The 14,899-nt window shown below is 29.9% G+C and overlaps 1 protein-coding gene across 1 annotated transcript; it reads left to right on the top strand.

The window, feature by feature from the left end:
• Nucleotides 1-7,715: 7,715 nt before the first annotated feature.
• LOC111905381 (glucan endo-1,3-beta-glucosidase 14) lies at nt 7,716-10,333 on the top strand. The gene is made up of 4 exons (XM_023901078.2): nt 7,716-7,874; nt 8,426-9,456; nt 9,534-9,660; nt 10,137-10,333. Exons 1-3 carry the CDS (start codon nt 7,832-7,834, stop codon nt 9,591-9,593), a joined length of 1,134 nt encoding a protein of 377 aa, XP_023756846.1. The 5' UTR covers nt 7,716-7,831; the 3' UTR covers nt 9,594-9,660; nt 10,137-10,333.
• Nucleotides 10,334-14,899: the final 4,566 nt, after the last annotated feature.

Raw genomic sequence — 14,899 nt, 5'->3', positions numbered from 1 at the left:
TGTGCATACGAGGCTACACTGCGCGTACGAGGTGGCAGCTGTCGACTTTGCATGTGAGACCGTGGAGAACAAGCAAGGGCCAGGATTTTGCCATGTCACCCTACTCGCAACAGCATTGTCCCGACTTCTAAATTACGTAACATTTGCATACTAGATCTGTTTTTTATGTTCTTTATATCCACGCGTAGGTGGCGACGTAATCTACAACTTTCGTTTAGACTTCGTCGGCTAATTTTGACTTTATTTTTAAAGTTACAGTTTAACAGGCGTAAACAGGTAAAGTCCGTAAAAAATTCATAATTTTGTCATCCGACTTCTGTTTTCTTCTGTCTTTATATCGTTGAGTTCTTATTAATGAGATCTTCGATTCTCGTTTAGATTGTGTCGGCTAAAAATCGATCGATCTAAAATTCAAAATCCGGGTTGTGCATTGATGTGTTAAATCTTGGAAAAAAATATAAATTCCTCATACGAAGTCAGATTTGGACGTTCTTTTTATGCACGCTCTCGGTTTAACGTATACTACGAATTTCATTTAGATCGCTAAGTTTAAAAAATATTTTATCGCAAACTTACTTTTTATAATTCTCGGTGTCATGCCGGTTTTCCCGTAAAACTTCAACAGGTTATAACTGTTTTGTTATAACTCGGATTTCAGCATTTCTTATATGTACGGAACCCTTATGAAATATACTATAACTTAGTTAAGATTATTTATTGTAAATAATCTTCTATCAAAAACTCATTTTTGACGTTTATTGTTTCTAAATTGACTAGTCCGAATCTGTGGGCGTTACACTTAGCTCACATGTTAGTTCTAATTACATAAAATGACATGGTGGCACTAAAATCACCAACAAATCACCACTGAAACCAATGGTTCCTTGCAAGAATCCATTGAAACAACTTATTGTTGCTAATATGTACCCGGGAGCTTATATACAACACGAAAGACGAAGAATGGTAACGAAGAACATCTTGAGATTCAAATCGTCGTCATGAAACCACCATGCTTTCTGGTGATGTTCCATATCTGCCATGGCCTTCGATCCAGGGTTTCTTAAAAACGGGTTCGAAATCAGAGGTTTGCGAACAATTTCATATATGAAAACAATTTAAGTGTTCGTGTTCTTGATTCGGGTTGAATTTCTAGGTCCGTGTTAAAAAACACACACATACACTACTATCTTGTTCATAGATTTCTAGGGTTTTTTTGTAGGTTTACACTCCCAAACGATTTCTGTGATATCTTCAAATAATTTTCTAGGCACGAGTTTGTGGATATAAGGGATCAATGGGCATGAGTTTATAAATCTAGAGGATTGATTTTCCAGAAATTGTATAAAAAATTTATGGGATTTGTACAAACATTTTCAGGGATTTCTTCAAGCACTGTGTCAATATTCATGAATCTGGAACTCAAGAACTTTAAACGATTTTTTAGGATTTATTCAAACGATTTTCAAAATATATGTGTGTGCGTGTTTTAGGATCGATTTGGGGATCTTAGTATTGATTTTTATATTAGGTATTTTTCAATAGTGATGGTGGTTACAGGAGACGGTTGTTGGATTGTCGCAAATGGTTGGTGGTGTTGAAGCTTCGACAACTATTGAAGGACTAGTTCAATAGAGATAGATAGAGAATGGGGGGGGGGGGGGGGGGGGGGGGTTACAAGCGAAAAATGATAAAAGATGATATGAACTACTAGTTTAATAATTAAAAGAATTATATAGATGAATTAAAGGTAATATAATTGAATAAAAAAGAAATTAATAAGAGCAATATAGTCATTCTATGTCGGCAAGAATAATACATGCAACTTTTAAACTAATAAGAGACGGTCCAAGCTAATTTTTGAAAATATGGATTAAATATACTTTTTGGTACCTGCACGAGGAACGATGCGTGTAATTTACTCTTTTAATTTTTATGTATTTGTAATGTCTTATTTCTATAATGATCTATTTGTTTGTTTTTATACTAAGAGTAGTCGGGTTCGCTTCTTAAATAATAAACAACTAATATTTAACATATTTATCCAAGTTGTTAATAATATATTTATACATTATAAATATATTATTTATTTATTTATTTACAATATTTTTAGTGTAACATCCTATTTTCTTGGTATGAATTTTTTTATTTAATTATTCGGTTCGACCTATTGGGCTTTGGACTTGTAAAAAACTAAGATTTTGTATTAGGCATGTGTGGGCCCAATAGGCGCGATGCGCCCATTAAGGAGGCACGGGGCGTCCTCGACCCATGGGCTTGACAAAATTATTAGGATTTATGTGTTATTTAAAGGCACTTAAACCTTATAGTGTATCATTTTACAACCTCCTTCACCCTTGAATGATCCCAATTGAAACCCTAACCCTCTCTCTCTCTCTCTCTCATTTTGAGCTTGAAATCTCTATTGGAAGCTTATTCTTTCATGTTTTTGTGTGAAGCTTGAAGATAAAGTTATTTGTAAAGTGTTTTGATGAAGAGCTCAATTGTAGATCTAGCAAAGTTTCTCATTATTGGACCATTGTGAGTGAAAAGCTTCTACATTGATATTTAGTTTGCTAGATCTTAAATTATGATTGATTGTTGTAAGATGAACAAATTGATGATGGGGAATTTGCTGCAACGATGAGGAGGTGTATTGGACTATTGGTGGAATTGGAAGAAGAAGCATCATTTTTTGGGTTGTTTTGATTCCTTTATACTGTCGTGTTAATACCGAGCGCCATATTGTTAAAATAAATGTCAATAATGCATTCTCCGTTTATTATTCTCTTAAGTAAAATTTCAATGTTCAATTGTTTAACTACCCTTTGGAATTTGGAGACATTATATTGATATTGAGTCCTAAATAAAATTGAAGGTTACCAACCCCGCAAAGCGGGAGAACCTTCACTAGTTTTTATTAAATATGTTGTTTAAAATTAATTACATCAGAATTATAAAAGCAACATGCATTCCACATGAAGTTTAAAGTTTTTTTTTTACAAAATTTTTGCAAAGTTTAGATATTACAATAATTGAAAAAAAAAAATCAGAATTTTGTTTTTTAATCTGTGTGTGTATAAGTAACATATATGTTTGGTATCCTAATGGTTTCGATGGATATTAGAAACCACAAACGTGGTTTGAAAATATGTAAACTAAAAAACAAAATAAGTAAAAGAAAATATCAAAAGTATCAACAAAGAGAAGTTGCACGACAAAAACAATAAAATTGCATACATCCCAATCAGTACTAAAAGTTAAATTTGTAATTTTCTATATAATTTTCGCAAAATAAAAGTTAACGGAAAAGAATATTCTTTTTTGATATATATATATATATATATATATATATATATATATATATATATATATATATATATATATATATATATATATTGTGCATGTATGATTGATTCTGCACCAATCATATTAGATATTTTAATAAAGTAATTAATGCATATTAAATGTTGAATATATAATGGGTATTAATTACATCTTCAACATTTAATATGCATTAATTACTTTCTTACATGCACACAATAGATAGTGAAAACATTTGAACCTAACTCACTCTCTCTCTCTCTCTCTCTCTCTCTCTCTATATATATATATATATATATATATATATATATATATATATATATATATATATATATATATATATATATATACATACTAGGTGTGAGACCCGTGTATTAGACGGGTTTATTTAAAAAAAAATAATATTAAATCAAAATGTAAACATAAAATATTTTTTAATGTACAACTTTTAAAATAAGAAAGCAATAAAACATATTTATTGCAATTTAATATCATATATATGATATTTAATACTTTACATATATAAGTATATATTACTTTGATTTTAAAAATTAAAGCAAATAAAAAATTGACAAGTTGATAATATTTATTTCAAAAATACCACAAAATGACAAGTGTCAAAACTAATGAGAGGATATATATATATATATATATATATATATATATATATATATATATATATATATATATATATATATATATATATATATATATATATATATATATAATATAGGGTAGGGTTATATGAAAAACAAAAAACCCTAAAAATCATAAAAATACATAAGAAATACTTAGATATCACAAAATTTTTTTGACTTTTTATATATAAAAATCGCAGGTATTTTAACATTTTCGCTGAAAAAAAATCGATTTTCTTTTGTTTTTTTTTTAAAAAACATTTTCAGCGAATTTATAAAAAGTTGCGATTTTTTATATAAAAAGTCAAAAAATAGATTTTTGATCTCTAAGTATTTTTTTTTATGCATTTTTATGATTTTTAGGTTTTTTGTTTTCCATAGAACCTAAACCTATATATATATATATATATATATATATATATATATATATATATATATATATATATATATATATATATATATATATATATGAGTAAATTACACCAATCGTCTCTCGTGCATATACCAGAAAGTGTGTTTAGTCCCTATTTTTAAAAATTAACTTGGACCGTCCCTTGTTTGTTTAAAAGTTGCACACTTCATCCCTCCAGTCATAAAAAGACCATTTTGCCCTTATTTCTTTTTTTGATTTATTTGATAATTATTAACTATTGATCTATTAAATGAAATGGTTTAATTAAATATATGGTTCTTTCATTATTTACATCACACATCCATTACTATCGTCGAGTACAAGCACCAACTCCAACACTCCGGCGAGTAGAAGTCATCTCCGACAACACTCTCAAGACTCTAACAACCCTCTATATCTTCTCATTTGCTCTCTTGTACCCCTTTATCTCTCATATCTCCAACTTTTTCTGGTGAATCTAGACTGAAAAGGAAGAACAGATTGGTGAACCCCAAATTAAAAAGGAAGAACTTTTTCGGCGTAGCTCTAAATCATCATCGCCACATGAAGTTTCAAAAACAAACTTTAGATAGCTGTTGTATCTTGTCATCTTTTCTGATGTACATCTGGAAGAGTCATAGTCACCACAATCGCAGAAATGCATAACCACTAACTCATATCTATATGCTTTCGAACAGAGGTGGCAATAGTTAGGGTTTCAGACAACGTTAGTGTTTCCGTGCATATCTAGAATGATGATGACAACTCACAACACAAGTGATTTCAGTGCCAATCTACAATGGTGAAGGCGGCTCTGCGAAGTCAACCTTCTCCAACAAGGTGATGGCCTCAAACTTCGTTGGAAGTGAAGGAGTTGTCTGGACACAATGATAGATGTAGAGAAAATGTTCGTCGGAGGATGGAGGCAGTGATGATGGTTGTGACTTGCCGACGAGCTATATCTCATTTTTCCCTTTCAACGAGTGTGTACATGTGTGTTTCCGATCAGTAAAAATGTAAGGGTGGGGAAAGTGATGGGGATGGTATAGTTGGCCCTCCCTTTTTAAATTGAAAATAATAATAAAAATATCAAATTAATTGAAAAATAAAAAGACAAGGGTATTATTGTCATTTCAGTTTTGGTATGGACTAAGTTTGCAACAAAATCATCTTTCAGGAATGAAGCATGCAAGGTAAAACCAATCGAGGGACGGTCCAAGTTAATTTTTAAAAATATGGACTAAACGTACTTTTGGCACTTGTATGAGGGACGATTCATGTAATTTACCATATATATATATATATATATATATATATATATATATATATATATATATATATATATATATATATATATATATATATATATTGAAGTGTATATCTAGATATAAAATATACTAGGTGTGAAACTCGTGTATTACACTGATTTATTAAAAGAAAGCTTTGGTAACCAGAAAGACCATGTCCATAAAAAAAATAAGTAACGATTGAGTTTGTCACATTTTGGTAAACCGCATGGACTATTTATGTAATTTGGTTATAATTAATCTATACTAATAAAAATAATTAATATGAATTTACAAATTGAATGTACTATCGACATTAATATACATATATACATTAATTAATATATTAATAGAAAGATGATTCAAAAATAGAAAGTTTTATGTACATTAATTAATATATTTATAAAATTAATTAATATGAGATGACATTTAATAGGTGAGATTTGAATGAAAAAACTATAAAAATGACAGGTGGATATTAAATAATTCAAAAAAATCTAGTAAATGACAAGTGTCAAAATGAAGGAAAATATGACATGTGGCAAAAATCATTCTTATTTATTAGGGTAGATGTTTTGAAATGCGATTAACTAATTTCTACAAGGTAAATGTTAAAAAGGACCAACACATTATTTTATTTTATTTTTAGTTAATGAATTTATTTTTGTTCAATTTTAAATAATAAAATTTTCTATAATCGTCTATTTTTAATCATTCAATTTACTTTTGTTTCATATTTAGCAATAAACTTTTCTAAAATCATTTGTTTTTAATCATTGAACATATTCCCTACGATACCTCATAAAATGACAACTTATTTTTCTATATAGACATCCTGTTTGGTTTTTAAGATATTTTTATTGGTTGAATTTGTATTGTTTTTTCGAAAAAATAAGTTATAAATAATTTATTATAAGTTGACTTTTAATAAAAGTATTCCTAAGATGTCTAAGGAGTGTCAATTTAGCAATACTTTGAAATGTTTGCTATCTAAAAATAGACACAAATAAATTGAATGATTAAAAATAGACAATCTTAAAAAAAAATATTATTTATAAATAAAAAAAATAAGCTCAATAACTAAAAATAAACAAATAAAATAATTCCTTGATATTTTTAATATTATTTCTTTTATAACAATAGGCTTAAATATTCTAATCCACATGTCCATATTTAAGACAAAAAATAAAAGAGGATAATTCTATATATTTTAGGGAGTAGATATTTATTTTTATCTTTTTTATTCATTCACATTATAACAAAAGGATTTGATATTTATGTCGTCATTTTACTCGAAGAGAGAATAATAATAAGGGGTGAACATCATATATTTTAAATTAACAAATCAAAATCATAAGTAAAAATAACACCTCCTATTATTTAAGGTAATTAACAAAAATGACTGTATAGAGAAATTAATGAAAATAACAAGTTTTTTTGTATTTTGACAAAATAATTATTTTGTTCTGAATCAAAATATGTAATGTATATATTTTGTTATTTTCACAAAAAAATTTGGATAACTTCATATCCAAAATTTTTGTTTCCAACTATTTAATACTACCGTTTTTTCAATTAAATGTTTATCTTGTTTAATTTGCATTTGCTAATTTTTTTTTTTTTATATTTAAATAAAAATGATGTGTTTTTTTTAAATGTTGTTTATTTGATTTCATATATTTTCTTAAAATTCTAAAATAATTATTTATTATTATTATTATTATTATTATTATTATTATTATTATTATTATTATTATTATTATTATTATTATTATTATGTCCATAGTTGAATTGCTACGAAACGCAAGTTCAAAATATATTTTCAGAAAAAAAAAAAAATCTTTAATATGACATAAATTTAGTCTAATGTAACACAAGTAGTCAAATTTCCTAAAACAAAAGAAATTTGATATTTTTTTTAATTAGGTTCTTCATTCTTCATTAATAGTAGTTATTTTGTTAATCTTCTCTTATTTAATTAAAATACTAAACGTAATTAAAATTTCACAGCAGTCACATCACGAGCTCATTAAGGAATTTAGCTGTAATTTCAAAGCGTGACTGTGTATATCGTGTATATAAAACCGCCCCCATTGAATTCGAATCGCCTGTTACACCTCCAATTTTCGCCGGAGACACTTCATCAGACGGAGGAGCACGGCTGAGAGCGGCGGAAGCTGCAAATCTCATTTCCAATGACCGCTATACTCTGTACACTTCTTCTCCTCATTTTCTCAAGTAATTCCTCTTCCTTTTTCTCCACAACATTTCTGTAAAACTTCTTAACTTTATTTTTCTTTACATAAATGAGAAACTTATTGCATTATCTCGTGTAAAATTTGTAATTTTTTCAGTTGGGTGTTCATAAATCTTCAACTTATGTTTTTCAGAATCAGATTCAAACATCAAGATTCGTCTTTTCTTTGATTTTCTGCCACCTTGATGCATATTCATAACATTTGAACAAGAAAAACCTTAAATTCGAATGCAAAAAGGTTTATAGTTTTTTTAGAAATCATTCAATCTGCAATCTTTCCAAAAAGGGTTTTGAATCTGATTCCAATACAATCACTTCTGTCACTTTCAATGAATATTCATAGCATTGAAGCACAAGTTCATGTAAAATCCTTCGTTTTTCCTTGATTCGATGAATTACATGTCAGTTTTCTGGGAAATTATCAACTTTCTAAATGGGTTTTTGAATCTAGCTTCATAATTATATCATCAAACTCCAAACTGTTTGAATTCATGAAAAATAATCGATCTTTCTTCAATTTTTTCCTCCCCAGAATCATTCATCGGAACTTTCAGTCTCGGGGTCGGAATCAATTACGGACAAATTGCGAACAATCTTCCATCTCCTTCACGAGTCTCCATCCTCCTCGGATCTTTAAACATCAGCAGAGTAAAACTATACGATGCTGACCCAAATGTTCTAACAGCATTCGCGAACACAAACATCGAATTCATCATAGGTTTAGGCAACGAATATCTTCAAAAAATGCAAGATCCACAACAAGCCCAAATCTGGATTCAACAAAAGGTACAACCCTACATTTCACAAACCAAAATCACATGTATCACAGTCGGAAACGAAGTCTTAGGAGGCCCAGATCCTCAATTACCATCCTATCTTCTCCCCGCCATGAAAGCCATGTATCAAGCTTTAGTCAACTTAGGTCTAAGCTCTCAAGTCTACGTCACCACAGCTCATTCTCTCCAAATCTTGAAAACATCATTCCCCCCTTCAAATGGCGCATTTCGCGATGAATATGTCCAATACATTCAACCGATTTTAAGCTTCCATGCACAGAGTAACTCGCCATTTTTGATCAATGCGTATCCTTACTTCGCTTACAAAAACGACCCTAAAAACGTTCCGATTGAATACTTGCTTTTTGAGCCGAATTCTGGAACTGTAGATCCGAATACGAATTTGAAATATGATAACATGTTGTATGCTCAAATCGATGCGGTTTATGCGGGGATGAAATCATTGGGTCATAGTGATGTTCAAGTAAGGATTTCTGAAACTGGGTGGCCTTCAAGAGGTGATGACGATGAACCAGGGGCAACAGTTGGAAATGCGGGAATTTATAATAGAAATTTGTTGCAAAGAATGCAAGAGGGACAAGGGACACCTGCCCACCCTTCACAAAAGATTGATATTTACGTTTTTGCCCTTTTCAATGAGAATATGAAACCCGGTCCAACTTCTGAGAGGAACTATGGATTGTATTATCCGGATGGTACTCCGGTTTATAATCTTGGTGTTCAAGGGTATCTTCCTATAATGGATTATTCGTCTTCCGGGGAAAATGTAAGGAAATTACGGTTTTGCCCTTGTGGTTTTCAGGTTTTTGGATTGGTTTTGATTGGATTTTGTGTTTTTTGCAGGGGTTTTGTGTCTTTAGGTTGGTTGTTATGTTCGTTGGATTGGTGGTAGTATTTGGTTGAAAGATGGATGGTTTCACTAACTTTACATAGAAAGGTGAAAATTCCATAAAAGGGTTGTCATATAAAGGTAATGTTTAAAACAAGTATTTTTAATCTTGAGGACATATTTGTCATTTCACTAATTTCTTTTTAGTAATTATTTAGTTCATAATTTGCCATATAGTTAAAACTTAAAAGTAGGTTGTTACTCTTTTTTCGATTTAAACCGGTATCTTACACAATTTCTGCAAGATTCTGGTTCGAATCTTACCAATATCTTGTAGATTTTTTGCAAAATATTAGTAAGATTCAAAGTTTTAGGCAATCTTAAATAGTTTTCAATGATATGAATTATGAACAAACACAAAAAATTCTTAAAAACACGTGAAATATCCCCAATTGCAATTATTCATTTTAGAAACTAATTTCTTATTGTCTTCTAACTATAAAGTCCAATTTTGAAATAGGCAGCTTTTTACGTTCATTTTTAGTTGATAGTAATAACAATAAATTAATAATAAAAGCATAATAATCATCTAACGATATTGGCATTGTATTTTGCAGGAGAATGTATGATTGGATAATTTATCACTTATGTCATCATCTAACACTGAAGACGACCAAGATCCACAATGCGAATGCTTTAGTGGTCGATGTTACAAAATAGTAATTTACCAAAATGTATTTAGCAATTTCTGTAAAATACATAGGAAATTTATCAAAAATATTTATTAACAATAAAATTTACATTTTTAAGGAAATAGGAATTCCTTCTCTCTTTTTCTTTTTCCAAATATTTGTGCTCATTAGTCATTAGGACCATGTTTTGCACATTCCATTGTAATTATTTCATGCGAAATATGAATGAAAAGTTATTGTAAACATTAAAATAGTTTTTTTTTAATATTTAATTAAGGCCGGTATATAGAAAAACAATCATATGGTCTTATTAAAACCAACAAAGTTTGTAATTTTTTCTTTGTTGACCATTGTTACTGTTATAATAACAGGTTAAATTGCTTATAATGGAATAATTTGATAAAATTAATCGAATTTAGTGGAGTAGAAAATGTTGTCAAATTGTTCACTATAAAGAAAAAATATTCTATATACTAAAACCATTCGACTTCAACAAAGTTTTCTATTTTGATCAATATGTTAAATCAGTTCACAGTGGCCGACATAAAAAATTGTTAAATTCGGTTGGTTTTAGTTGAGCAATTTGATTCATAATTATTAAACCATAAAAATGCCAAAATATAATTATTTTTTGTAGTTTCTTTTTTATTTAAGATACGAAAACATATAAATCAAATTAAATGTAAAATTATGAAGTGTAATAATGTTTTGTACGACTTGTTTGATAAATTGTGACAGAAGCGATATTATTTTCAATAAATGGACTCCACAAATACAATGGTGTTGCTTTCACTTCTCACCTTCATTACAATCAATTTTCATAATGGTTTTTCAAGTGCATTATGTAGTTGTATCGTATATTTACCCAATGCATGATCAATTATTAATAAATCACCATTTTTAACAAATCTTTTGTTGCTTCAAGCTTCTTCAACAACTTTCATTTATTTACAATCATTTTTTCTTCTAAAAGTCAATTAAATAAAATAGATATTTAATTACGATTTTTTACTACATACCAATAAAAATTTACAATAAAATTACATACTCTTAAGTGATTTATGCATAATATTTTTTTAGTTATACGTAACAATAATATGTATTAAATAGTTGTACACTGTATAAATCATAAACTGTTATATATAAACTAAAAAGTGTTATGTAAACACCCGAAAGTTATATCAATTATATTTCGTTTTTTTGTAGTTATGGACTATAAGAACACGTTGGTATTTTTAGGATCCATAAAATTATTTAATTTTATTATTGTTTGGAAGTATTCATATATTTGAAAGAAAGGGAAAATGACTTAGGAGGGTAACTACCTTTTATCTGTGTTCACATATTGACAACTTTTTTTTTTACATAATAAAGCAACTAACTTGTTTTAACTGTTTAAATTACACCAATATTACCGGCTAATACCTGTTTTAACCGGTAACTCAAAGGGAAAATGACGTAGGAGGGTAACTACCTCTTATCCGTGTTCACATATTGACAACTTCTTATTTTTTGTACATAAGAAAGCAACTAGCTTGTTTTAACTGTGTAACATCCCAAAAATCATGACAAAAAATTTCGTTTTTAATTTAATACTAAAACCATAATTGTCAAACCATTAATTTAATACTCCGGCATCGGGCCTCGCCCAGCAACAGTCCCCGCCTGGCATCGGGCCTGACTCGGTATACAGATCTGTCTCTCTTAGGCCACACATAAAGAAACATACTCTACTGTATCCCTATCCTAAGAAACATATTATGCTAATAATGAGATACGGAACTTCGTCCGTACTCAGCTAGTTCCAGTCAGGGCTTCAGCAGTGCAAGGTGAGTCTCCTCACTGTGTGAATGTGTCTAAGGTCACAATGCAAGCCCATGTAGTCTATGAGTAGGAAGACCCGGGGGTTAGCCCTAGGCATTGTATGCTTGTATGTTTATCTAGACCAAGGTTCGATGTCGGGCGGGTGCCCGAGGAATGTTTGCATGTTAGAGTATACTTGTTGTCTGTGTGATACTTGTATGTGCCTGGTAGGGAGATGAGTGTGGGCGAAGTCCCGTATCTCATCACTAGTTGAGTACGGACGATGTTCCGTATCTCATTATTAGCAGAGTATGTTTTTTAGGACAGAGATACAGTAGAATATGTTTATTTATGTGTTAGCATGTTATATGATTGTATGTGTTTGGTGGGCGGGGCCTAAGAGAGACAAATATGTATACCGAGCGGCGCTCGATGCCAGACGGGGCCTTATGCCGGGCGGGGCCGATGTCGGAGTATTAAATTAATGGTTTGACAATTATGGTTTTAGTATTAAATTAAAAACGAAATTTTTGGTCATGATTTTTGGGATGTTACACGGTTAAAACAAGTTAGTTTCTTTCTTATGTACAAAAATTAAGAAGTTGCCAATATGTGAACACGGATAAGAGGTAGTTACCCTCCTAAGTCATTTTCCCTTTGAGTTACCGATTAAAACAGGTATTAGCCGGTAATATTGGTGTAATTTAAACAATTAAAACAAGTTAGTTGTTTTATTATGTACAAAAAAGAAGAAATTGCTAATATGTAAACACAAATAAAAAATAGTTACCATCCTAAATCATTTCCCTTAAAAGAACCCATATTTATATAATTATATCTGTCAAAGCGTTAGTACTTTTTCTAGGATGTATAAAAAGGTATTTTATGCCGAATATACTAATATAGTCCGTGGTTGCTTAACATCCATTTTTGTTTGCTATTTTCCCTTATTTTATTATGTGATTTAACATTTTGTTTTTATATAATATATTAATAATCTATCATTGATACTTTTTGCATTAGCATATATTGTTTGCTTATACTTTTACGTTAAAAGCTATAGAACTTTTGACAGAATTTATATATAAAATAATTATCTTGCATAGTCGTTGCTTGATGCTCGAAAAACTTAATAACGTGTTTGCCATGAAGCTTTTGAAAAGTTTTTGTGAGCTTTTTGTTTTTAACTTTTAAGAAAAATACTCCATATATATATATATATATATATATATATATATATATATATATATATATATATATATATATATATATATATATATATATATATATATTCTACAACGGCAGCGTTTATCTATTTATCTTTTGTTTTTGTGTAAACAACTATTTTGTGGAATACTTTTATGCAAATAAAACTTAAATTTTCAGTTTCTAGCTACCAATTATTTGTTGTCAACTAGTTTAGCAATAAATGACCAATGTATTTAGAAAGATTTATTGTTAAGATTACATTGTAAGCTATTTGTAATTTATAACTTTTTCTTCTTTGATTTAGAAAAGGAATTTTATAATTTAATTGAGGCAATAGTTAAATATTAAAAGGAATTAAATGCTTAAAACAAGTAAGAAATTATTTGGATCCCAGCATGCATGCGGGTCCCGTGGAGATCATCAGATCATGTCATGTGATTGTGAGGTTGAAGTTTGAAAGAACGTGAATGGTAAGCATGTGTATGTGTCAAATACAGTTAATGAAGCTGACATACTCTCAGTCCCCCACCCCCACCCACACCTAGAGGCCCCCACCCTCACCCCTTCCCAAATAATAGACAAAATATCAAAATTACATTATTGGTCCCTATGGTTTTTCCCAAATGAGATGCATTCAAGACAACTATTAAAGATTAAATATATGAATTGCGAAAACACAACAAGCTCTTTGATTAATAGGACTCAAAACCTTTGTGTTTTCAATCTATTTTACCCTAACACGGCTAGATTGTTTATATAGATAAATTGAACCGACTTGTACAATTTAGATTAGGAAACTAGCAAGGACCAACTTGCCAAATACTAGGTTGCTTAGTCTCTAAGATTTTTGGTATCCACAGCTTAGGATTCCAACAATCACCCCCGAATATTTAAGTCCTTCTAGAGATGTCTTTGATCTCGATCAAGCTCCGTATTTCCTTGAACTTGGTTCAAGCTAGTGGTTTAGTAAGAATATCCGTCTTTTGTTCTTCACCGGGAATGTATTCCACGTCTACTTGTTCTTTTTCAACGCAATTACAAATGAAGTGAAACCTCGTGTGCGTGTGTTTATTCCTTCCATGAAAAACAATATTCTTCGTTAGTTTGATATCCGACTTATTATTAACTCTTAGAACCACCTTCTCTTGCAATTTGATCATGATTTCTCTTAACAAATCTTGAAGTCATATTGCTTGACATGCGGTTGCGGTGGCCACCATGAACTCCGTCTCACAAGATGATAAAGCAACGGTATCTTGCTTTTGCGAACACCATGTTATCGGGGATGACCCATAGTAGAAAACCTAACCGGTTGTACTTTTTTTATCATCCAGGTCAACATTGTGACTACTATTACTATAACCAATGAGTCGATTTTGTCCCCTTCTTTCGTACTTGATTCGGAATCTTGTTGTTCCTCGTAAGATCATCTCCAACCCATCTTCATTTTTCCCCCATAAATGAAGTAAAAAAAATGGAGTAAATAGTGTTTCATCTCCAACCCTACTCCATTTTCTACCCCATTTTTTACCCCAAAAAGTATATTCCTAGAATATTCCATTTTTATAACTTATATATATTGTCAAATACACCCCTCTACTAATTAAACTCTATATTTATGATTAATTAATATAAATTAATAAATAACATGATATTATAAATATTAAATATTGCAT

This window comes from Lactuca sativa, chromosome 6 (genome assembly GCF_002870075.4).
Source record: "Lactuca sativa cultivar Salinas chromosome 6, Lsat_Salinas_v11, whole genome shotgun sequence".
NCBI lineage: Eukaryota > Viridiplantae > Streptophyta > Magnoliopsida > Asterales > Asteraceae > Lactuca > Lactuca sativa.
The sequence above is the reverse complement of the archived record's forward strand: the minus strand, read 5'-3'. Positions and strand labels throughout refer to the sequence as shown.